General features: G+C 37.9%; 2 protein-coding genes across 19 annotated transcripts in view; both read right to left on the reverse strand.

Annotated features, from left to right (window-relative positions):
• The window catches only part of CADPS2 (calcium dependent secretion activator 2), a 334568-nt gene that overhangs the window by 228573 nt on the left and 79597 nt on the right, over positions 1–26398 (reverse strand). For 17 of the 18 annotated variants that reach the window (XM_087934097.1, XM_087934094.1, XM_087934093.1 and 14 more), the window contains exon 3: positions 1826–2158. The exons of the other annotated variant lie outside the window; for it this stretch is intronic. In XM_087934097.1, coding sequence (XP_087790223.1) covers positions 1826–2158 — 333 coding nt within the window. The remainder of the gene's footprint in view (positions 1–1825; positions 2159–26398) is intronic. 18 annotated transcript variants of the gene reach the window in all.
• On the reverse strand, positions 11100–12152 carry RNF148 (ring finger protein 148). The gene has a single exon (XM_026714083.2). The coding sequence runs from the start codon at positions 12150–12152 to the stop codon at positions 11100–11102; it is 1053 nt and encodes a 350-aa protein (XP_026569868.2).

The following is a 26398-nucleotide window of genomic DNA, read 5'->3' on the forward strand; positions in this document are numbered from 1 at the left end:
TTTGCTTGTCATAATTCTGGGACAGTGCAACTGTCATAAATACATGCTAGTCTCCAAGCACCTGAATTTTGATCACATGACTATGGAGATGCTGCAATAGTCAAAAGTGAAAACTGGTCGTAAGTCATGTTTTTCAACACTGAACGATCACTAAATGAATGGTTGTAAGTCAAGGACTACGCGTACAGGCTATTGGAGTGGTGCAGCTTTTAACATTTAACATTCCTCTTTTTCTTCCTATAATGGCCAACTTTCTAACAGATATCCAAGTATGTTGTTTTCTGCCAGTGATTCTTTTATAAATGAATGTCCTGTAACTGACATTTAACAATTAAGACTGTTGCAGATAGCTGGTTTTTTTTTTCTTTATTATATTACAGAACTATCAATATTACAATGTAACTATAAGACAGTTGAGCAAGGGTCAGTGATTAGCAAGGGGCATTTTGAAATAGTAGGATCCCAGACATTTTTACGGGTGTACATGTTTATAAAATATTTGCATTCATGTTCAATGAAGGGCATATGGGAGAAATGTATGAGGTAGCTAGGCCAAATATGTCTCAAGGTGTTGTCAATACCTGCCCAGCAATAATAGATAAATTACTACAGGTTTATTTGCTATAAAAAATTTACCAGGAATGAATGCTGTGTTATACTTCTACATACCAAAAATGAAAAAAACAAACCCTCAGATAATGGAGAAAAAAGATTGTCCCTGAATATATGCCAGATCTGTTCTTGATTAACTTTAAGGTTTTGTTTAAATGATGGCCTCGAAGCAGAAACTTTCATTTGCAATTTTCAAGGACAATGTTAATCAAGTCAAAAGAGAAAATACACACCATTCATCATCTATTATCAATTCTCAATGTTTTCTTATTTCTACATAATATTCTCCAATAATAAACACAATGGAATATACCACAGACAACATTCCTCCTATTACCAACAATTGGCAGCCCTTGGGGATGGATGAATGAATAAATAAACCGGGTGTAACAAACATCTGAGTGCCAGAAATCTCTCCTTCAAATGCACAAAGTGGTTATCTTAAGGGATACATGCGCTCATATGTTTTTGATAAATGAGCGCACTCAAGAAACAAAAAAATATTGCTATGAAATGATGTTAGAAGGCCAAACAATGCAAGAGGCACAGTAATATCCAACTACAAATATGAAGTCATCCAATATGACTGATCCACAATTAATGGCCATTGCTGAAGAATTAGAATTTCACGAGCAGTAAACAGACGTGTTTATAATGAGCTACAACTACTCACAGCGCTAGCATATTGAATTCTATGGTTTTTTTTCTATGCGTGTGTACTTCTAGCCCAAACCATAATGACAGAAGAGAAACCACAGGGGGAAAAAGATGATAGGGAAAAGACAAAAAACAATTGAGCTATTTCTTTTGTGCTGGGTTTCTATGTGAAGGAAATATTCAACTTTCTTCCCCCTTTGTGAAGAAAAGAAAAGAAAACCTGTCTGCCTTCTGCATAACTAGAATTGGGCTGTTTATTACAGCTGTTTGTTCCTCCTCCAAAAGCCCAGCATATGGACAAACAGGGAATAGGGGACTAATCATTACAAAAAAAGTGACTGGCATTCAAGGAAGGGTAAACTTCATTGCCCTTGAGTATTTATTAGTTTTCAGTTCTGCTGTCCAAAGCTCTCCCAGTGCAAATTCTACAAGAGAAATAAACATCTTCCGGTAGATATAACAGGTAGAGAAAAAGATCTTGTGAACTGGACACCTAATAAGGAGGAATGAACGGAACATTCCATAGATACAGGTGAACTGAAGATGAATTACTTACTTGACAGGCATTATAGATCAATTGATGCTCCAATTTCTTTACTCCTAGAATGTGCTGGAACATCTCATATAGTTGTTCTTTGCTTAAGATGAGTTCAGATACAGCACTTAAAGCCATCCTACTGGACTGTTTGTACAAATCCTCTTCTCCCCTGTAAATGGCATCATATTTGGCTATCCAAGAACTTAGCACAGTCTCTTTGCTTAATCCATCTATCTCAGGCAAGCTCCGGACTCTTTTTTCTATGTTCTTCTTAAAAACATCTCTGAAATCATTTGCTGAGCATCCACCACTATGGACCATTCTAGCAACTCGGTCACTCTTGAGGAAAACCTTTTGAACAAAAGAAGGAAGATATTAGAATAAAAATAGGTAGGAGAAGAGGCAAACAGATTTTTGAAGACTATTGTGCTGTGGAACAATGTTAGTGCTAAGGAACCATCTGGATATTTCTTATCAGCCAAAAACATCCCAGAAGTAGCAGTAACAAACTATTTCCAGAGCACTAAAATAAGAAAAATCGTGTCATTCAATAGCAATTGATTTGTATTTATGCTGAGCAATTTTTTAAATCATCAAGTTTCAGATAACTATGTAACCCCAACTTGCAATTGATCCAAATTATTCTTCTCATGTACTTCATCCTTTTTCTAAAGAAATTACATTTCTGAACCAAAACCTGTCTGAATTTACATCCCTGAATGATTTTTCTGTGACTGAACCTAAACATAAAGTATCATTGGGAAGATACCTAACTAGGCTATTCCATGCATTCAAATTAGTTTCTTGAAAGGTACTTCAATAGTCCTTCAAGGATACCCTATTGGGTAAACTTGTCTTCTTCTTCTTCAAGATATTGGTGGAAAACAGAGTTTTCTAAAGATACTCCCTATAAACAGAATTAAAGAATAAGGATTATATGTTTAGGCTACTGAATCTCATATGCTTTTAGTAATAAGTAACAGAACAAATAATTCTATCTTAATCCAGACCTGGTACTTTTAGACACTCACCTCTGGTAATAGAAGGTGGTAATAATCCTTTTGCCTAAGTTGGAGAAAAGTCTCATCTGAAGGAAGTTGATCCCAGATCCTCTCTAGAATGTACACCCTCCCTTATGACCCTTGCATAAATTTCAAGGACGAGGCTTAAATAACTATAAATAACTTTGTTACAAAGATAAGAAATCATGGTATGAGAAAGGAACAACTTCTACAAAGGATTAAATTCTGGCTTTTCCAGGAAGCCCTTGGGATCTGATGTGGGAATTGGGATCTCCACCTGCAGTATGGGGATTTTGGTCCTTTCTCAAGCTCTTTTATAATGGACTACAAGTGGTCCTCAAGTTATGATTGCAATGGAACCTACCCATCATGGTTTTAACCTGTGATGGTCATAAAGCAAGTCTGTCATGTGACCAACCTGATTTTACCACTTTTTTTGCAGCAGTCATTGAGAAAATTACCACAATTGTTAAGTGAATGCTATCATAGTTAAGCAGACCAAGGGCTTGTTATGGGCATGGTTTTTCCGAAAATTGGAAGGAAATGCTTATTTTTGGCTTAAACTGCCATAAAATACAATCACATGACCATGGGATGCTGCAAATGGGCATAAATGCATCCTGGTTGCTGAGTGCCTGAAGCAATGTTCACATGACATTGGAAGAAGAAACCATCAGAACTTTGAACTCTATATTGTAAGTACCCTCCAGGTAGGACCCTTAACACTTCAAATGGCCACTAAGTAACCAGTCATAAATTGAGGACTACTTGCACATGCATTCTATTTCTCACACGGGTTAATATTTACAAAGTGGTCATATCTTGTCCTTCTCCAAGCATCACATTACCCATGAACCTGCCACATGCACAGGATTGCTTATTTCTTAAACAAAACAAAACAAAAATCAGAAATGTACTTTTTTATAGAATAGAATTCTTTATTGGCCAAGTGTGATTGGGCACACAAGGAATTTGTCTTGGTGCAAATGCTCTCAGTACACATAACAGAAAAGATACATTTGTCAAGAGTCAAGAATCATAAGGTACAACAGTTAATGATAGTCATAGGGTACAATAAGCAATCTAATCACACTAGGAAACAGTCAATATCTCCAAAGGTGCAGGGAAAAAAATCCTGATTAACTGTCAAATCACAGAAGAGGTAGCAAGACTAACCTGGAGTCTGATGGCCCCTTCAAAACTACCAATTCTTAGGGCTATCAAACTTGCTTCATTACATAGAAAAATGAATGGCGGCTACAAACCAATCTTGGAAATATACAACAAAGTGTATGGCAGAGTATATGCTGTCCCACAAGAATAGGCAGTGTGGACCCACTACTTTCCCCCAATTGTCTCACAAATATTTCCCAAACTATTTCAAATGTTGATTTTTCAATTTGTGACTTTGTGTTGTTCTTGATGAAAGTATATTTGCAACCTCTGTTGTAGGTTTTTTTTTTTTAACAGATTAACAGAGTTGGAAGGGACCTTGTAGGTGATCTAGTCCAATCCCCCCACCCCACCCAAAGCAGGAGACCCTACACCATTTCTGACAAATCTTCAATCTCTTCTTGAAAGTCTCCAGTGATGAAGCTCCCACAACTTCTAAAGGCAAGCTGTTCTATTGGTCAATTATTCTCACTGTCAGAAAATTTCTCCTTATTTCTAGGTTGAATCTCTTCTTGATCAATTTCCATCCATTATTCCTTGTCTGGCCTTCGGCTGCTTTGGAAAATAAGTTGACCCCCTCCTCTCTGTGGCAGCCCTTCAAATATTGGAACCAGAGGTGCTATTCAGCCAGTTCGCACCTACTCGGGCGAACCGGTAGCAAGAATTTAGTATGGGTTGCCGAACCAGTAGCAACATCTAGCTAGCCATGCCCCCAACCCAGCCGCCTGGTTTCTGCTCACTCGCTTGCCCCGCCCACCTGATGCTGGCTGCCCCAGATTAAAGGAGGACTGTTCCTCCGCCCTAGCCATGCATTTTCAAGCAGCCACTTGAAAACACATGACTGTGGGCGGAGCAGCGGCCCATTAACCTGCAAAACTGTTCCAAGTCTGGATTCTTCATGGACACTAGAAGTATCGCTTCCCCTTGTGAGTACAGTGCCTGGAGCGAGAGGGAAAGAATGCTAGGGGGGTGGGGGGTGGAAATCCAGCCATGGGGAAGTTTGCAGGAGCTTCAAATGCAAGTCCGTTTACCTGCAGAACTTCTCCAATGCTGGATTCACTTCCCCTTGTGAGTAAAGTGCCTGGAGTGAGAGGGAATGAAGGCTGACAGGGGTGTGTGTGTGTGTGTGTGTGTGTGTGTGTGTGAGAGAGAGAGAGAGAGAGAGAGAGAGAGAGAGAGAGAGAGAGAAAAGAAAGAAAGAAAGAAAGAAAGAAAGAAAGAAAGAAAGAAAGAAAGAAAGAAAGAAAGAAAGAAAGAAAGAAAGACGAAGGGATAGAAAGAAAGGAAGAAAGAGAAAGAAAGAAAAAGAAATAGGGAGAGAGAGAGTGAGTGTGTGATGTGTGTGTGAGAGACAGAGAAAAAGAAAGGAAGGGAGAGAAAGACAGAAAGAGACAAAGAAAGAAAGAAAGAAAGAAAGAAAGAAAGAAAGAAAGAAAGAAAGAAAGAAAGAAAGAGAAATAGGGAGAGAGAGAGAGACAGAGAAAACTCTGTGCTATTATTTTTAATTGTTCCATTATTTATCATGTGTTAATATTTTACACTGTCCCTAGACCTAGAGTGATTCTACTGCCTTTCTTTTGCCCAGGGCTACCACATATTTTTCAGGGTTTACATGCATTCAGCATCTATAGTCCAGAGCAGAAACACATGTGTGTTTAGCAGAGTTGAAAGGGAGTTTGGAGGTCTTCTAGTCCAAGCCCCTGCTCAGGAAGGAAAACTGAGGATGCCAAACTCTGAGTAGAGGTCCTGGGAAAGGTGTCAGAATAACACTTAGAAAGGACTTTTGGGGGAACCCTATACCATTTCAGAGAAATGGCTGTCCAGTCTTTTAAAAATTTCCAGTGATTGATCACCCAGAACTTCTGGGGACAAGCAGGTCCACTGGTTAATTGTTCCCCCACCTTTCTTTGTGGCAGCCGCTTTTAAAAGCCTGTTGCCTATATCACATTCTTGAGTAAAGCATGTGAGCCATTTTCTCCTTTCAGTGGTCCATGAAGGTACATCTATAGTATGCAGATAATAAAGTCAAAAAAGGTGGACAACATTTTTACAGAACTATAGATAAGTTGAGGCTGGTGTGACAAGGAATGGCTGGGAGGGGAGGGGCCAGGTGAGGCACCCCTTAATGTGAGTGACATTGAGTTAGCCATGCCCACCCAGTCATATGACCACCAAGCATGCCCACCCAGCCACATGACCACCAAGCACATCCACCCAGTCACATCACTAAGCCACACCCACCCAGTCACATGACCACCAATCCACGCCCACCAAATAAGCCACGCCCACAGAACTGGTAGTAAAAAATTTGGAATTCCACCACTGATTGGAACACTTCTATCATGTCACCCCTGGTCCTTTTCTTCACTCGATTATCCATGCATTGTATTTTTTAGCCTCCAGTCCCCTAATCATCCTGGTTGCTCTTCTCTGCACTTTTTCTAGAATCTCAACATCTTTTCTATAGTGTGGTGAACAAAACTGGATGCAGTATTCTAGGTGTACTCTTACTAAGGCTCATTAGTAGTTCACTTGATTTTGATTCTATCCCTCTGTTAATGCAACTTAGGATTCCATTGACTTTTTTAGCTGCCGCCGCACACTATTGCTCATATTTAATTGGTTGTCCACTAAAACTCCAAGATCCCTCTCACAGTTACTGCTATTAGGTTTCAATCAGTCTATATGTGCACTTTTGGTTTTTCTTGCCTAAGTGTAGGACTTTACTTTTCTCTATATTGAATTTCATTTTGCTAGATAGGGCCCAGTGTTCAAGTTTGTCAAGATCCATCTTGATCTTGAGCCACACTAGTTAGTCTAACTCTAGTTAGCCTCTAGTTAGCAAACAGCTAAATGTTTATGAAGATTCTCAGTCACCCAGGTCATGGTTGTCCCAAATATGCTTTTTCAAATGGCAAGGGGACTTTCTTGGTTCTGCTTGAAGATGTTTCACATTCCATCCCTAGACGTCCTGAAAAAGCACCTTTGGGACAGTTAATGAACAGGTTACTTGAATTTGAGTCTTAAGTCAAAGTTAGTGCTATATAGAGGTTCTGACCAGTAACTCTGCATGTGTTTATTTTGATGCTACATGGTTTGCTTAGCCCAGGGTCTAAGGGGGTCTCACCCAAACTTGACAGCTTTAAGACTTGTGGACTTGAACTCCAAGAATTGCTCCTCCAGTCATGTTAGCTCAGGAATTCTGGGAGTTGAAGTCCACAAGCCTTAAACTTGCCAAGTTTGAAGATCCTTGGCTTGGACATATACCCAAACATTGGCTGTCAGATTGTACTGGTCAAGATATCTAATTGAGAGAAGTTAGCAAAGGGAAAACTAACAAAATATCTTATTGTATTTCAGGTATCTCGATCACTGAACAGAAATGGTGACCTGTGCTTTCCTCTATTAATTAAACTGAAGCAAATTTCTCAGCGAGAAATCTAGCTCTCAAATTATAACACCACCAGTAAACTCAAGAGATTATTTGTCAGGCTGCTTTGGGAAAGAACATGAACTTCAGAGTGCCAGAATACTGCAAAAACAGTTATTAACTTTAGTTTTCAGCAGCGTTTTATTTCCTTTTCAGTGCTTGGACACTGCCTATCTTTCTTTTAGTTGTAAAAAGGCATATTAACATTTAGTAGCAGTTTTGAAGGACAGCTTAGAAGCACATATGAAGCTCTTTGAATTTGCTTTGAGACCCTCTATGTCAGGGTGTCAAACTCACGGCCTGCAGGCTGGGTGCATCATGTGCTGGCCAAACCCACTCCGGTTTATGAAGGGGGAAAAAGTTGCGATATGTAACATGACGACAATGTGCTGTCGTGAGTTTGACACCCCGCTCTATGTGGCTCCATAGGATGCATATGTAACTAATCAAAGACCTTGAAAACTCACAATTTGTTCACAAGAAATTATGCACCCATAACTCTTTAATTACACTGAAACATCCTCTTCACTCACAGTATGATCCTCAGTTGGATCAGACTGCCTATGACATTCATCCAAATAAAAAGAACAACGAGTAGAAGAAATATCTGGTGCCAGAAGAGGAATGGGGAAAATTTCAATGCTGACAGAAGACACCCAACCATCTTTGAGTCTATCTAAAAAGCTATGGGCAGCAAATTCATTACGTAAGGCAAAAGACAAAATGGAAAAAAATGCTACATGGTTACTTAAAATATAGAATCTTACACTATATTCTGAAAGGCATAGTACCGTCTTTCCCCTACCTATCCTGAAAATAAGCCCTAACTTGATTTATGTTTGTACCTAATATATGCCCTATCCAGGGGTGGGATCCGAAGGGTTAACTACCTGTTCAGTGATTTATGATTTGCTTCCCTGCACGCTGCGCATCTTCGTCAGCTTGCTGCCTGGACAGCTGAGCAGCGCTGCGTGCAGGGAAGCAGCATCTGAAAAAGCACTTTCCTCCTGCTTTTTCAACCACAGCTGTGCCTTGCAAGGCAGCTGAGGTTGAAAAACCAGGAAATAAAGATCAGGTAAGAGCCCGGGCACACAGGTGGGCCAAAACATCAGCAGCCATAGAACTGGTTCTATGTCTGCTGCTCTTCAGAGCTACCGGTTCTACAGAGCCGGACAGAACCGGTAGAATCCCACCCCTGGCTCTATCCCCAAAATAAGTCCTAATTAAGACCCTACCCACTTCATCCCACTGTCTGGTTGTACAAGGTGGGATGAGGCACATGCATAAAAATAAAACTGGGGGAGTGGAGCTGCCCCACGCGTCCTGCACCTTAGGACCACCGCAGCCAGACATGACAGGTGTTCAGGGCGTGAAGCAGTGGCATCTGGCTGCGGTGATCCTAAGGTGATTAAGACATCTCCCCAAAATAAGACCTGGTGTTTATTTTGGGGCCCAAAAGAAAATAAGACTGGGTCTTATTTTGGGGAAAACACAGTATGTAGCAAGTTTGCTGCACTTGATCAAATTTGGGCCTGCAAATTCCACGTCCACTGTAGGAGATTTGGGGACCTAAGTTAATCTTCCCAGGGAAAAGAAAACATTAGCTCTGATATATGGCATCACACTGGGCAACTATTCCATTACAAAAAGACGGTTCCAGGAAAATTGCACTATCAGTTTAGCCACAGAACCATTAGGAAACCAAGAAATGCTGAATAACTTGGGAAAAAACACTGGGAATAAGAAGAGCTCTACGAAAGCTAAAGAAAGCAATTCCTTGAAATATACTATGGAATAACTGCCTTTCTTTTAAGTTCTCATTATCTGTGAAGTCTTGCCCCATTATGTCACAGTCACACTGGCCTTACTGACTTCATAAGGCATGTGGTATGTTATACCCAATGAAATGCCTGGCTGCTTCATCCAATCACATGTATGTTCTGATTTGAGTAAGTCTATTAAGGAGGACTGTACCTTCACCATTTTTAAGGTCATTTTTTTTTTGCCACCAAAGCTGTCAGTAGCTCAATTAGTGCTTCAGTGTATTATGTCCAGGACTATACAAATGTATCCCTAAACAAATTCTATTCTATTGTCATTTAGAGTGGAAGGAGAGGAAGCTTTGAAATAAACAACTATATAAGCAAAATGCCATGTAGATTCGGAGCTCAGAGTTGATAATTGTCTTTTAATGAAGGTTGAAAACAACATTCCAGAAGCAGCTGTGCCTAATAAATATCATTCTCATGGTTGAGGTTCCTGAACTACTTGCTCAAGGATGATGATTATCTGCATTGGTATCAACACTCTTTTCCCCCAAAGGACACAGGGTCAGCTTATTTGAACAACAGCAATTTGGTACCCTTGAATATCAAAGTACCACAGAAATCCTGCATTTTCAAAAAAGGCAGCTAGGGTGTCTTGTTTCAGTTGACGGTTATCTCTTTGGTGTGGTTTTGTTTCTGTCCCCTTTGCAACTTCTCACTTCTAATAGGGTCAGCAAATGTGCACTTGTGCCATTTGCCTTTCGGCATTCCCCTTACATCAGAATTATGTAACCTTAGCCATTGCTCTATGTTTCTTTGTGTACGTAAAAGACCAGTGACTCATTAGACCATGCTCACCTCTTCTTCTGCTATTGGTGTTATTGGATGAGATTTCCATCACAGTTGTCATACAGGTAACATTATACTAGTTATCCAGTACATTTTCAAGTCAGCAACACCCTACTTTCTCCCTCTCAAAAAAGAAATTGGATATTTGTAGTAGGAGGGTGAACAACAATCACCGTAATGTACATGCTTTCGATTCTTAAACAATGCATAATTGCCTGTGGAGATTTAACTTTTAAAATTGCTACTGAATCCAAGCCTGTTGTAACATGTGCATCAGAACAAAGGCAACCAATGGACTATACTTCTTGAATATGCTAATTAAATTTTATTAAAAATAAAAAAGGTGATATATGTGATCACATTTTTAAATTAGCAAAACATTAATATAAATCATGAAACAGACTCAGAGAAAACAGTGGTTAGTTAATTTTTCTCATTTTCACCATCCATTTTAGATGGAATTCCAAAAATGACTACGGTAGTCCTCAACTTACAACCATTTGCTTAGTGACTGTTCAAAGTTACAACAGAAAAATGTGACTTATGACCAGTTTTCACACTTATGACTGTTGTACCATTCTCATGGTTACATGATCAAAATTCAGGCACTTCTCAACTGGCATTTATTTATGACAGTTGCTCTACTCCTGGTTCATGTGATCATCATATGAAACCTTCCGACTTTCGACAAACAAAGTCAATGCCAGATTCATTTAAAGATTGCAAGTTTTTTTTTAACAACTGCAGGGATTTGATTAACAACTGTAGCAAAAAGTCATTGCTTAGCAATGGAAATTTTGGCTTCAGTTGTGGTTGTAAATCAAGGACTACCTGTAAATTATCGTAAAACAATATAATTAGGAATTTAACAATTATAGCTGGAGTTCTTCAAAATCCAAAACTTAAAACATCAACTCCAATTTCCAGAATCACATTGGATGTTTTTAATATTGTCATAAAGCAAACAAGCTAAACAGAATCAAAGGTAATGTAATGTTTTATTTCACACACCGTAAGCTCAATCTTTAACAAAGTGATCAAGATCGAAATAATCATTTGTCCCCAGATTGAGCTTTTGAGCCTTTATGAATTCCTGCAGGTGCTTCTGGACAGATGGCTTCATTAGGAGAATTGATAGCGGAAGATGCTTCATTCGATAGCTGAATACCAAATGGTTCTGCTGTAGCTGTAATCCTTTCCACATTTCCAAGCATATTCCACTTACACACAGGACATGTTTGGTGCTTTAAAAGCCAAGGATCAACACATATTTTGTGGAAAAGATGCCCACAACGTAAAATACGGGCTACATCTTTAGGCTTGTACATTTCTAAACACACTGCACAGTTGTCTCCATTGGATCCAACTTCTTTGTCATCCTCTTTTAATGTACGAAGCTCAAGACGATTGATGGCTTTAGTAATATCAAGCTCCTGCTGGCATCTCTGTATCAAATTCCTTGTTCTTCGTAGCTTTCCAGCACAATAAAAGGTGCAATATGCCACAGCTACAGAAGAAAGAATAAAAATGGTGCCCATATAATGGGTTAACCATGGGTTACAGTGCTTTCCAACATCAATGGTTGCCATCACTTGGATGCCATTCTGAATTAGATGCAGAAGGTCCGTTCCTTTCAGATTGCCAATCATAACAGACACAGGGCCTTCCTTCCCAAAGTTAAGCATGGGAAATACATTGTTACCTGTACCAGGATAATTATAGATGATCACACCAACTGCTCCCTTTTCTGCAGCCACACTTATTTTTTTGGTAAATGAACACTGCCCTCTTATGATGAGTGCTATCCAACACCCGGCATTTCCTGACTTAAAATTTGTTACAGAACTACAGGCATTTTGATGGGGCTCTTCTGGAGCTATCACAATGCCGGACACCTTCTTCAAGGGCGAAGCTTTGGCGAACACTCCGTTTTCTGCAATCTCCCATACAGTCCGATTCCCCACTTGAAATGATATGTTAATATTGGCAATCCAAAAGCTGTCAGCTTGTGAACTCTGCAGGTGGAGCCCAAGACAGATGCCAAGGTATAGAAAGTACAATGGTTTTACCTTTCTTCTTTCAGTGGCAGCCGCAAGTAAGTTCATGCTGACATCTGTTAAGCAGTTCCAGAGCCAATCACTCAAAAGACAACAAAAATCATCAGCACTTCAGAGCTGAATGATATTTCCAGCAAGATACCAAAAACCCATCTCAAAAATTCTGGAGAAACAAGCTGAAAGGTCTGTTTGCAAGTATGTTGCTTAGATAAAGATTTCTTATAGACAGTGACAGGTTGTTGTTTTTCTCTCCCTCCAATGAAGTCATTTATTGTTAAGTAATGAAATTGTGACATCATTAACACTTTGCCAAGCTGGACTCTTGTGCTTTATCCTATATAAAATTATACTGTTTAAAAACAAATAATTTTTTTTTGATATAAACACAATTTTCACAAACAGCAAGGTTAAACAGTATAGAAAGGACAATGGACTGAATGTCTTGTCATATAATGTGAACATGCGGAGAGAATGCATAATGTTCTTTCTGCGCCAACTCAGAAAGCTAAAAGTGCCCAAAGAGCTGCTGATTCAGTTCTACAGAGGAATTATTGAGTCTGCACCTCTATAACTGTCTGGTTGGGTTCTGCAACCCAATAGGACAGACACAGACTTCAGAGAGTAATTAGGAAAAACAATTGCTACCAACCTGCCTTCCATTGAGGACCTGTATACTGCATGAGTCAAAAAGAGGACTGTGAAAATATTTACAGACCCCTCACATCTGGACATAACTGTTTCAACTCCTATCCTCACAACGCTAAAGAGTACTGCACACCAGAACAACTAGACACAAGGACAGTTTTTCCCCAAACGCCATCACTCTGCTAAACAAGTAATTCCCTCAACACTGTCAAACTATTTACTAAGTCTGCACTACTATTACTATTAATCTTCCCATTCTCCCTTTTACCCATCTCTTCCCGCTTACGACTATATGACTGTAATCTTGTTGCTTGTATCCTAACAATTTTTATTGACTGTTTCCTCCTATGATTTGATTGTTTATTGTACCCTTATTACCATCATTAAGTGTTGTACCTTATGATTCTTGAGGAAAGTATCTTTTCTTTTATGTACACTGAGAGCATATGCACCAAGACAAATTCCTTGTGTGGCCAATAAAGAATTCTATTCTATTCTATTCTATTATTACATTTTAAAGTTCAATAAGCTACCCTTTAAATTGCTTAGCTTTTTAAGATCAAACAAGAACAGCTAACCGTAACCTATGTTAACCTTTAGTTAACAGCACATACGCTAACATACAGCATATAACAATATTGTTCTATAGTTTCCATAAAAACTCATAGACATTTAGGTTTTAGGGTATTTTTTTCTTGAGAAGATGAAGAAATCACACCCAACCTCCCACCCCTAATTTCATAAACATTAAATTAGCAAAATATACAATTGGTAAGATCTGAAAATATTAGGGCTATGCAATTCCTTGCAGAGAAGTGTTTTGGAATGCCCAGAGCTGTGTACAAGTGCCTATTCTTAAAATATTTAAAGTCTGCATTTTTTTTTCAGTCTCAGTGGCTGCTTGGAAACCACTCCCCACCATCTTTGGAAACAGGCATGTGCAATGTCTTTTCCTTTGCTAGAAAGAACCAAACAACACAAGCAAAATGGCTGCTCTTCTGAAGCAGCCTTGGAGCTGGGAAAAGATGTGGCTATTTTCTGAAAAAGGTGCTTCATGTGTTCCCTTATCTTCTGAAGCTCCTCTTTGTAAGGAGTTGCAAAGATGAAAATAGTGCGTGCGTGCGTGTGTGTGTGTGTGTGTGTGTGTGTGTACACAAAATAAAAAGGCAGGAATGATTCTTTGCTTAGAAATTGAATATTTCTTTCACATATTCTTTTCATGTCTGAAAAGAGGATGCTTATTTCTATACAGACATACTTCCTATATAGCAGCAGAGATTTCTGCCAACTGCTTTTCTTGTTTTCATGAACACACTTTTTTTTTTACTGAACAGAAATTAGAGAGGCGTTTGGGAGAATAACAAATTATTGTAAATTGCCCAGATATACTTAAGCGAGATGGATGATGTAGAAATTTTAATAAATAAATAAACACTTTCTAGCGGCAAGAAAAATCATAGCAACTAAGCTGTTTCAAACCTAAAAATATTAAGTTTTAACCTTCTTCTGCCTTCTTAAGTTCTTTTAGACTACATGTTTTAACTTAGCCTTGTCCGTTGTAGGTCTTCCAGATGAGTTCCCATTGGGTTTGCTAATGAATGTGGCTACTGAGACTAGTTTGGAGGAAATGTAACATTTTAACCATTCATATAAAGAAAATATGTGCTTCACTTCTAGAATTATCAAATAATAAATACTGCAATGTAGTAGGACTCATTTTGGAGACGAAGTTGAAGTTTCTCTTGAAAACCCTTCCAACTACCCTTCTTACTGGTACCATGAATACAGACGAAAGTAATGGCCTCAGTACAATAGAAATGGTAGAGAAACTCCCCATAGACTGACACTTTCCATTAGTATGTTCTTACAATTAAGAAATAACCACCACCCCCAAAATAAAAAAGATAACATTTAAAATAAATTATGACCTATGTTGTTTTTAAGAAATTATGTCACTTTTTCAAGATTGGAAATGTGAAGATTGGAAATATGATGTGAGAGTTTTCTATAGGTTTTGGGTTGGAATCTTTGTCTATTGTGTACAGTGAGCGCACCAACCAATATGTTTCCTAATATGTGTACCCGCTATCCATAATTGTCTGTCCCAAGTAGAATTCGGAAGCATCTCCTTTTGGAATTAACATTAAACTGAATTTTTAATATTGTAGGGATGTGATGGGCAGTAAAATTCAAAAGTCCAATTTTTTAAGCAATGCTAGATTTCCGTTATTGCCAAACAACCTATAATATGGGCTTAATTAATATTCTCAAGAGCTACGCATAAAATAGCTTTATATCAGTAGTCAATTCCTGGCACACTATGGTGAAGCTTTTGGCCTCAATATGCCCAAAATTTGGGAAATGCCTAACTTGACTCTCCTGGCTGTCACCCTTCCCAAACAAACGAGAAAGAATTTTCTATTTTCCCCACATCTAAGCCACCACGAACAGCATCATTTGGTGACTGCACCAAGGTTGTGCCTGAAGTCGAGGCCTGGCCCTACTGTCACTTCTGCCACTCAAAAAGGCCACCTTGCACAGTTCAATGCAATTGCCCCCACAGCCCAGCACAACCAGAATCTGGAGAGCATCATTTATCTTCAGCCGGTGTTTGTCTTAAAATAAATAAAAAAATAAAAAAATGACATATTCAGAACAAATAAATGTCTTGTAAATGAATTACATATACAAAAAATATGTAAAAACCTATCACCAATGTATTTAAATAAAATGAAGCAAAAATCAATCATTTTTGAGAGTTGCAGATCATACATCAAGGGTTTTAATTAATCACAATGAACTCTTAAAATATTACTTTCCTCTATAGATACACATATCTGTATTTGTATTCCTATGTACATCTTACAGAAGTAGCCTGTCTCAGTTGCTTTGGATAATTGTATAAATGAAATAGGGCAAATCCCATGCTTTAGCAACCAGCGGTTAATATATTCTTTGTGGAAGATATGCCTGCAAGTTAAAATCCAGACTATTTCTCTTGGCTTACTTCTAAGCAAACTACACAAGTCTCTTCCGCCAGATCAAATTCATCCTTTTTTTTGACTTCCACAATTCAAGAGAATGAACAGCTTTCTGGAGTTCTGATTTCACCATTTGGGTTCTCTGCTCTTCATGTCTTATCATAATCTGCTCTGGAGAACAGTAGAATAAGACATAGACTACAATTATCCTAACAGTAAGAAAAACACAGGAAAAACACATATTCAAGAGCACTGGATTGCTCTCAGTCTGATTTGGACAGTTTTCTGGATACCATGTTGAATCAAACAAAGGTGTTGCTTTAGTTTCAGGCTGTTCATCATGACATCAGGACTATCACCTGCATCCTCATGAATCAAAATAATACCTCCTCTTTCTGGAAACAAATGGTCATAGATAATGATACCAGCAAAATCTTTCTTTGGTTCAATCTTGATTTTCTTATGAAAACTGCAGATTCTTCTCACAATCTTCTTCTTTGTTGATACATGGAACCAAATCTCCAGGCTGCAAGCATCTTCACTTTCAGCCTCTGGAATAATTGACTGCCCCGCCATCCTCTTGGAAGGAAGGTACTTTTCCAAGAAAGCTAGAAGATTGTTTTTGGGCCTGGTCTCTCCAATAAATTGTTAGATTCATGGAATATACAAAACCACCTGTAACTTTTGAGTAAAACAATTCAATAATAAGGGAAACATCAGGTTGACCATCAGGCTGAACATCAGGTTCCAGCACCACAAAACCTTTTTTTCCATAGTTTTTGTGATGCTTCATTCTTCTTTGAACAAATGGCAACAGGAAAATTCAAGTGTTGAGTCACTTGAGAAAGCTACCAAGGTAATACAAAACATTTTAATGTCAAACATCCTGCTGACTATTTAACAAAAATCATGCAGTAAGCTCACAAATATGTTTCTGTAAAATCCTACTTAACTCTATTCTCATAGGAATTCCTAGCAAAAAGTGAATGCTTTTCCCCATTGCTCACAAGTTTTACAACAATAAACTGGAACAGAGCTGCAGTCATTGTGACATCAGAACTAGCTCCATGGGAGAGTCCTTTCAACCCAGCCCATTATAAGAACACAGAAATAAGAATCTTGAGATGTTGGCATTGTTCCTCAATGCTCATGATACTCTTGACTACTATTCTGAATTCCAGCACAGGATAGGAAAGAGAATTATTTGCTAATTGATTTAGCTGTGTGAGATTTGTGTTCTATCAACAAAATTAGGTTGTCTATAACATGCTTTTTGTAATAAGCTTCCTTTTCATTTGACATCTTTGTGGTTTTCTATTGTCTTTATAAACATTTCCTAGCCGTAGTCTTTCTTTTCCTTTCTTTTCCCTCCCTTTCTTTTTCTTTTTTTTCCTTCTCTTCCCCTTTTCCTTTTCCTCTTTTCGGGGTAGTTGTTCAGAACACAGCCTCAAGCTTTTAGACTTTCACTGTCATTTGCCACTTTTAACAGTATGGACTGTTTGGGGACAATACAGGAAAACATTGCATCATGTTTAATGTAAAACAACAGCATCTATAGTCTTACCAATTCATTTGGTAGTTGTGGCATATCTTCAATCAGCTTCCAGATTATTCAGGTTACAACTCTCTACACCACCAGCCAAAATTATGGGAGTCCCAACCAATTTGGAAAATACCAGGCTGAGGAAAACCACCTAACACATTAATTAAAAAGGTTTGAGAATCCCATTCAGTACAAGGCAGGGTTGTCTACTTAGACCAGTGTTTCTGAAACTCAGCAACTTTAAGATGTGTAGATTTCAATGCCCAGAATTCTGCAACTACCAATACTCTTCCTTAATAATTATCCAAATAGATCTGCATTTTGATCGATGATTTATCTGCAATCAGTATTTTTAGTTCTGAATAATTAGCAAATATTTTATGATCATATCCTTGGTTGCCTCTTCAGCATCATTACACATAACAAGCTTTATATTTACAGTATATTTTATTTTGAAAAAAAAAAAAGATTATTCTCTACCCTCAGGGAGACATTTCGAAAGAAAAGACTATGGAAGTCAATAGAAAAATTCAATTCCATACAAAGCTATATTTAATTTATTGTGTATGCTTTCCCCAATTGTTTCTTTACATATTCTAATCTATAAAATGGCTTCTGATAATATTAAAATATAATCAAATAGGGTGAAACAATCAACTGTATCAGGTGAAAATTTAAACCAACACTTCAGCATTTTGAATAATATAGAATAATCCCAAGGTGATAAAGAATATAAAAATCAAAGTATAGGGAGTTGAGAGGTGTTGCAAACACCCAGTCTAATATACAAGCATACACTGAAGGCTTCTGATGGAGTTATATGCCATATCAGAAAAAGTTCATTCAGTTCTTCAGTTCATAGCAAACACATTCAGTATGGCATTTGCAATTAGATCCAAAAAAAAGTGGCCTGAAAAAAACTAAACAATTCTGTAAATCACAGGTAAATAAGGCCAAAAAGAAAAGAAAGTAAAAGCCCCCACTATCAGATATTTTTGTACAAAAACTAAAGCAAAGCACAATGACCAATATCAAAGAATTAGACTATATTGGCTTTATGCTAGTCTATAACAGTTCAAACAAATTAAACACATTCATGGATTTCTGTGGACTCAGCACATAGAGACAAATTACAATTACGCAGCAGCAGCACATACCAAATATAATTCTGCTGTACTCCAGTGGACAACAGCTGGATAATATGTGGATATGACCTCCAGATATTACTATGTTACAGCTCCAATTAAGTCTCACCACTGGCTGAAGCTGAATGGAGCAGGACTTTAACCACATCTCAAAGATACAGTTTTCTTTACAGTGTCATTTAATAAAGTTAGGAGGAAATAAAGTTAGCTGATATGGTTAAAAATTCAGATACATTCTTTTATCTATGTCTATCATGTTCTCCTAAGCTAAACAAACAGAGTACCCTACCTGACAGAGTTGAAAGCACAGAATCACTCATTCACTCAATAGAAGAATGCTTAGCAACACATTTTGAAACAACTATACAAGCAAGCCTAATCTTTCTTGAAAAAAAAAATACAGCACAGATAAGTGCTGTAAATCAAATCCCACAACAACCACAACCACTACCTCAACTACAATCACAACCACAACCAAAAATAACCACAAAACCACAGCCACAAACAATTACTATCCCTTCAAATAATTCCACAAATAATATCTCCTTACACATCAGAAACACCATGGAATGTGAACAGAAACGTCCAAATGGCACCTTATTTGGTCTCGAAGACACCAACGAATCAGATGACATCACCAAAGTTCGTGATATTATAAGCAACTCAAATACAACAAACATCTCTCCTGAAGGTATCATTGAAATAACCAGAGATGGCCCTGGGTACAAATACAGTGACGGCTCTATGGCCCCAAGATTTTGTAGAGTTGTATGCAAAAATGTGTCCAGCAAACGCATATTCATTCATACAATAAACGCCATTGCAAAAACCAATCCCAACCACAAAAAACTTCACTCAAGACCAGGCTTATCCATACTGCAAAGAATCCACTCCCATGAACTCCACACAGAACTCAAAAACCATCTAGACAATGGAGAAAAGGACCTATACATTGACTACTGAGCTGATTGCATCAAAAGTAAGTCACACAACCCACAACTCCGCATCCAACACACCCCATCCATTCCAACATCACTCAACACTATAGGCATGCACATCCCTAACTACCTCTATTTCAACCACAACTGGCCTTAAATGCAAGCTACTCAATGCAAGAAGCCTTGTAAATAAAATACCTGAATTTCTCCTCTTACTAAATACGGCTAAATTCAACATTATATTTGTCTGTGAAACATGGCTCAATACATCTCTCCCTGACTCCATTACCACAGTAATAGACTATCATGTTTACTGATCAGATCGTGAAATCCATAGAGGAGGTGGTGTTGCTATCTTCTATAAAAAGTCCCTACATCTAAAAAACATCCAAGTTACCCAGGAGCTTGTCCTTAAATATCATATTTCAGTTCTTAATATGTTACAGAGCCCCTGATTATGACATCGAACATGCAAACAAGTTAAATACACTACTAACATGGGCAGCATCCTACCCACACACTTTTATCTTTCTTGGTGACTTCAATTTACTTCATATTAACTGAACCCTTAACGGATGTACAACTGAACCCATACATGCAACCTTCTACAATGCAATAACAAATCTGGGACTAGAACAACTAGTAATCAACAACACTAGATTAACAACTGCCTCGATCTCATCTTCTACAATAGTTTGAATTCAATTTACAGAATACAAATTAAAGAACCCTTTTCCAACAGTAACCACAACATGATTGACTTTTGTCTCAACATATGTCCACACAAAAATCATCACAATGACGGAATCCCCAATTATAACTTCAAAAAAGGCAACTATGATCTTATAAACAATGATCTCTCATCCCTTGATTGGCAATTTCTATTCACTGGATGCAATACTGTAGAAGACCATTACAACATATTTTTACTTGAAGTCAGAAGAGTCATCAAACTATATGTACCATTAACAACTCCCAAAACCAGAAAAAAAAATTACCTATAACAATAAGGAAGCTTCAATCCAAAAATAAATCACTTTGGCATAAAAACAAATCTGGTCACGTTGCCAACTTCAAAAGCGGATACAAAAATTTATGCCACCAAATAAAAGCTGAATGCACCAATTATCACATTAAACAAGAAGAAAACCTTCTACGCACCAATTCCACCCGTGCTTTCTACAATTTTGTAAACAACAGATTAAAAGGCTCAAGGTCCATCCCACCCCTGAAAGGACCTAATGGTAAAGACTGCAACGACGACACTATTAAAGCCAACCTCTTTAACACATTCTTTGGCTCAGTATTTGTAAACAGCAATGGATCATGCCCAGTATTTCCTAGTCGAACCACAGACAACTACAATGATCTAATACATATCGATTTTACAGAAGACAATGTTGAAAAAGCACTACACAATCTAAAACCATCTCTACCTATTGGACCGGAGGGAATATGTGCCTACTTCTTAAAAAAGCTACCCACTGCCCTAGCCAAAACTCTAAGCATAATCTTTGAAAAATCTTTCAGGACCAGCTCCTTGCCAAAACTATGGTCACAAGCCACGGTCATCCCCATCTTCAAAAAGGGAGACCCCAGCCTAGTTGAAAATTACAGACCAATCTCTTTATGCTGCGTCACCTGTAAAGTCATGGAATCAATTATTAACCAAACCATCATCCTCCACTTAGAAACAAACAACCTACTATCTAATAAACAATTTGCTTTCAGGAAAAAACTATCCTGTAATCTGCAACTCTTACACTACAAAAACATATGGACTACACAACTCGATCAGGGCAAAGCAAGAGACGCAATCTACATAGACTTCTGTAAAGCCTTTGATTCAGTGGTACATGACAAACTACTCCTAAAACTAAAATCTTACGGTATCTCTGGACAACTGCATAACTGGATAGAAGCATTCCTGTCAAACAAACAACAAATGGTCAAAATTGGAAGTGTCCTATCAAATTCTGGACCTGTCAACAGTGGTGTTCCCCAAGGCTGTGTTCTAGGACCAACTCTTTTCATACTCTATATAAATGACTTCTGTGATTATATCAAGAGCAACTGTGTTCTCTTCGCTGATGATGTAAAGCTATTCAACACCACAGACAATACTGCTACCCTTCAAAAAGACCTTGACTATGTATCAGAATGGTCAAACAAATGACAACTTCAAATCTCAAGAAATAAATGCTCTGTCCTACATATTGGCAAAAAAATAATAATCAGAAAATAAAATACAGGCTGAATAGTCAAGACCTTGTTGATGATCCAAACTCTGTCAATGATGGAGTACTCATTTCTAATGATCTAAGTGCTAGAGCCCACTGTAACTACATAGCCAAAAAGGCATCATGAGTTGTCAACCTAATCTTACGTAGCTTTTTATCTGGTAATATTACACTACTAGAGCACACAAAACTAGACCACTACTCGAATACAGCTCATCAGTCTGGAACCCACATTACATATCCGATATTAACACAGTTGAGAAAGTCCAGAAATATTTCAACATGCCTACCAACATGCCTACCGTCCCTGTCCTATTGTTTCTTTTATTTTTTTATTTTTCTTATATGTATCCATGTATTCATAACTATGTTTTACTTATACCTATTATCTTGTAAGCAATTGACAAAAATAAATAATAAATAAAATAAATAAATAACCAGTCTGGTATAATAATTAGCACGCTCGTATAGTCTCTCAATAAAAGGAAAAAATAATAATAAAAAGAGTGGATAATGATGGTCACAACAAGAAAGTTCCATTATTCCATACATTTTATTGGAGCTTGAGAACTTTTTATGAACTATGTCCATTGTTGGCATAAAGGTTCTACCTTGGAATCTTTATTTACCTAAATATTACATTTCTAACAAATGTATTTTGTATTCAAAGCATATTGCATTCTGCCTTGTTTATTCATGTCATAATACACAGATTTACTGTAACTGTAATTATATAACAGTTTTCTCCTAAAATGATTTATTGCTCAAAAACCAATTGCCCTGTAGCAGTTACGTTTGTGACACTCTACTGGTGAATAGAAAAATGTTCTAAATTAATGTCCAGGCTCCTATCTGAGAATCTGAAACTTTTTTCTTAGGTGGATAATTTGTTGCTATGGTACAAGTGCAGAATAATAATGTAGAGCAGTTGAGATGACAAGATGACTGCAATAGCAGTCATACCAATTAGAAGTCACTGAGATTTTTAAAAATTCCCTCCATATTCTATTTTCTTATCAAGCATGCTTACTCTGAAAAGGTGTAGGCTATAGTGTTTGTAAGCAAAGCCTTTCCATACTACTATTACATGGTAATAACAATTGAGTAGTAGCAACAGGTTGTATACTCTAATGCTCTTTTTTCATATAATACAGGTGGACCCATTCATGTTTTTAAGAAGGAATCTTCTGGATGAGTCTTCGGCCACCTTGTTTCTTACCAGTTTCTGCTAGTCAAATGATTAGAGGTAAGTTTTAGAGAAACAGCCAAAAACTGTACACTAAAGAATTACAGATTAAAAGTTTAGGATTTTCAATCATGTTAATTACTTATTTTCTAATTAAAATAAATGTTTCTCTTAAGAATTCAGATTCAGTTTCTTTCATTGATACGTGTACTGTGCTAATTCTACCTATGTTTCCCATTTAGTAAATGTTTGGCCTCAGTTATTTTCAGTCTTCTCAAGAGGGTTGTGGCAATAGCTAGTTTGGAAATACATCCAATAGTTGACTTTCATAAAATTGATATTTTGGAAAATGCTTTGGCATGTAACTTTAACTCAAAAAGTACGCAGCCATTATACAGCACTTGTTGCAAATAATTTCTCTCTTTAAGTTGTTTAATGTCTGTGCTTATTAGTTTCTTATTAGACAACAAGAAGCATTAGTTCGGTGAAGATAATACATTTGGCAAAGACAATCTCATCCATACACTTCTGAGACTATTTAAACACATACATACTGCAAAATCAGTATGTCTCTTGGGGGGAAAAAAGCAACAAAATTTCACATTGTGGTGATGTCCATAAATGTAGACTTTTAATTATTGATCATAACTGACACTATCCTCCAAATCATCACCACTCTCCAAGTAAGAAAAGTCTTAAGAGTTAGTGAGAAGAATGGTCTTACATATGATCCTGAAAAGGAAAGGAGCCTTGGGAATCTGATGGAGATACGTTATTGCATTTCTCTCTCTCTCTCAGTTGCCTTGGATAATGGCATAATTGCAAATTGGGCAAATGCCACGTTTTAGCAACCAGCGGTCAATACATCGTTTGTGGAAAATATGCCTGCATGTTAAAATCCGGACTATCTCTCTTGGCTTGTATGTCTCTAAGCAGACCACACAAGTTTCTTCTGCCAGATCAAATTCATCCTTTTTTAACTTCCGCAATTCAAGAGAATGAACAGCTTTTCGGAGTTCCGATTTCATCATTTGGGCTCTCCGTTCTTCGTGTCTTATCATAATCTGCCCAGGAGTACAGCATATTAAGACATAAGCAACAAATGTCAAAATGAGAGAGTAAGCGCAGAGATATATCTTCCACAGGCACTGGGTTGCTCCCATTTCAATCATGGCAGTTACTCGAATACCTTCCTGAATCAAGCGAAGAATCTGCTTCCCTTTCAGACTGCTGATCATGACAGCCGCAATCTCACCAGCGTCTTCACGAGTTAAAATGAGACTCTCTCGCTCAGCACATGAATGGTCATAGATAATGACCCCGGTAGCACCCTTCTGTGCTGCTGCCATTACTTTATCCTTAAAAGTACAGCCTCCTCTTGCAATGAAGGCAATCCAGTCCTCTGTATTTGGTGGTATGTTGAAGTTAGTTTCCACCCCACAAGCATTTTTAGTTTCACCTTCTGGGATCACCAACACACCCACCATCTTCTTGGAAGGCAGGTTCTCTTCAAATAAAGCTGGATGATAGATCTCTGACATGGCCCACTTCCCCCAATGAAGTGTTAGGTTCATATAATACACGGATGGGCTCGCAGCTTGGGAATCCGGTACACCAAACATGAGGGAGAAGCCCAAGGCCAGTTTCCAACAAAGTGAGATTTTTCTTCTGCAGTGATTAAAAGGCTTCATTTCTCCTTCCACTTTTTGCAAGTAGCCAGAATATTTATTTTTTAAAAAGTTCCTGATGATTTCTTCAAAGCGTAGAGGCTTAGATAAGTAACATTTCTTGTCATGGTATATTTGGAGGAGAGATTATTTGTGGGATCAGCCAATCCTTTCAACTGCCATGTCAAGTGATGCACTTCCTAGTATCATAACTAACATAAACAATGGCCTAGCTAATTTGAATACTGCAAGCTTATTGGCTAAAATTTTAAAATTTACCAAAGCTTTGGTTCTTAAGGCCAGTACTATAACTATTCAGCTGACTTCATAACCTCATTTTAATTTTTAGCTGCCTGAACTATTAAAAAATGTTAAATCATCGCACACTAAGCATGCTGCATTTTCTACATTTATTTCACTTTCTAAATGTTTACAGATTACACCAGCTATTGATCTTCATGCCTGAGGATAATCACCATAAAGAGGATTGCAATGCAACTGTGGTGGAATGTAGTCTGGATACTCAGGAAGGAGGCAACTAGTTTGTGTGAGAGAAAGAAGGTGAAGACAGCTCCTCCCTCATAGTCCCCAGAGTATGTCCTTCATGTAGGTAGCAGTCTGCCTCAGTTTGACAATATTTTGTTTATAGGTGTGGAACAATAAAGAAACCTGATTAAATTAGAATTCCCATGTTCCTAGGAGCACTTCATTTGTACACCAAATCTAAATTTCTTAAATAGACATCTGAGGCTTTGATATTAATGTACTCTCACAGTATTTATCCACTTTCTAACTAGCTACAGTTTTGCACGAACAGCAGTTTAATTAATGACTAAGTTGAAAGACACTTGATTTTCATTTCCTATCCATATCATTCTAATGCATAAATTTTAATTGCTGTTCTTATTAATAATTGGAGGGTTAAACTGGCAAACTGGTAAATGACTAGGGCTACCAAATCTAGGCTGCAGTTTTCTTTAGATTTCAGTTTCTGTATAATTTTGCTGCCATCTAGTAATTATACAGATAGATACAGATACACATACAGATACAGATAATCAGAGTTGGAAGGGACCTTGTAGGTCATCTAGTCCAACCCCCTGCCCAAGCAGGAGACCCTACACCATTGCTGACAAATGGCAGTCCAATCTCTTCTTGAAAGTCTCAAGTGATGACGCTCCCACAACTTCCGAGGGCAAGCTATTCCATTGGTTGATTGTTCTGTCAGAAAGTTTCTCCTTGTTTCCAGGTTAAATCTCTCCTTGTTCAGTTTCCATCCATTATTCCTTGTCTGGCCTACAGGAGCTTTAGAAAATAGCTTGACCCCTTCCTCCCTGTGGCAGCCACTCCAATATTGGAAGACTGCTATCATGTCTCCCCTGGTCCTTCTCTTTACTAGACTAGCCAAGCCCAGTTCCTGCAACCGTTCATTGTAGGTTTTAGCCTCCAGTCCCCTAATCATCCTGGTTGCTCTTCTCTGTACTTTTTCTAGAGTCTCAACATCTTTTTTGTAATGTGGTGAACAAAACTGGATGCAGTACTCTAGGTGTGGCCTTACTAAGGCTTTATAGAGTGGTATTAGTACTTCCCTTGATCTTGACTGTATCCCTCTGTTAATACAATTTAGGATTTCATTAGCTTTTTTGGCAGTGGCTGCACACTGCTGACTCGTTTTTAGTTGGTTGTCCACTAAGACTCCAAGATCCCTCTCACAGTTACTGCTATTGAGCCTGGTTTCACCCAGTCTATATGTGTACTTTTGGTTTTTCTTGCCTAAGTGTAGGACTTTACTTTTCTCTATATTGAATTTCATTTTATTAGATATGGCCAGTGTCCTAGTGTGTCAAGATCCATCTGAATCTTGAGCCTATCTTCTTGGGTGTTAGCTATTCCTGCCAGCTTAGTATCATCCGCAAATTTGGTAAGTTCCCCTTCTATTCCCTCATCTA

This window comes from Pseudonaja textilis, chromosome 5, assembly GCF_049901715.1.
Source record: "Pseudonaja textilis isolate UNSWEBS1 chromosome 5, rPseTex1.2, whole genome shotgun sequence".
NCBI classification, from domain to species: domain Eukaryota; kingdom Metazoa; phylum Chordata; class Lepidosauria; order Squamata; family Elapidae; genus Pseudonaja; species Pseudonaja textilis.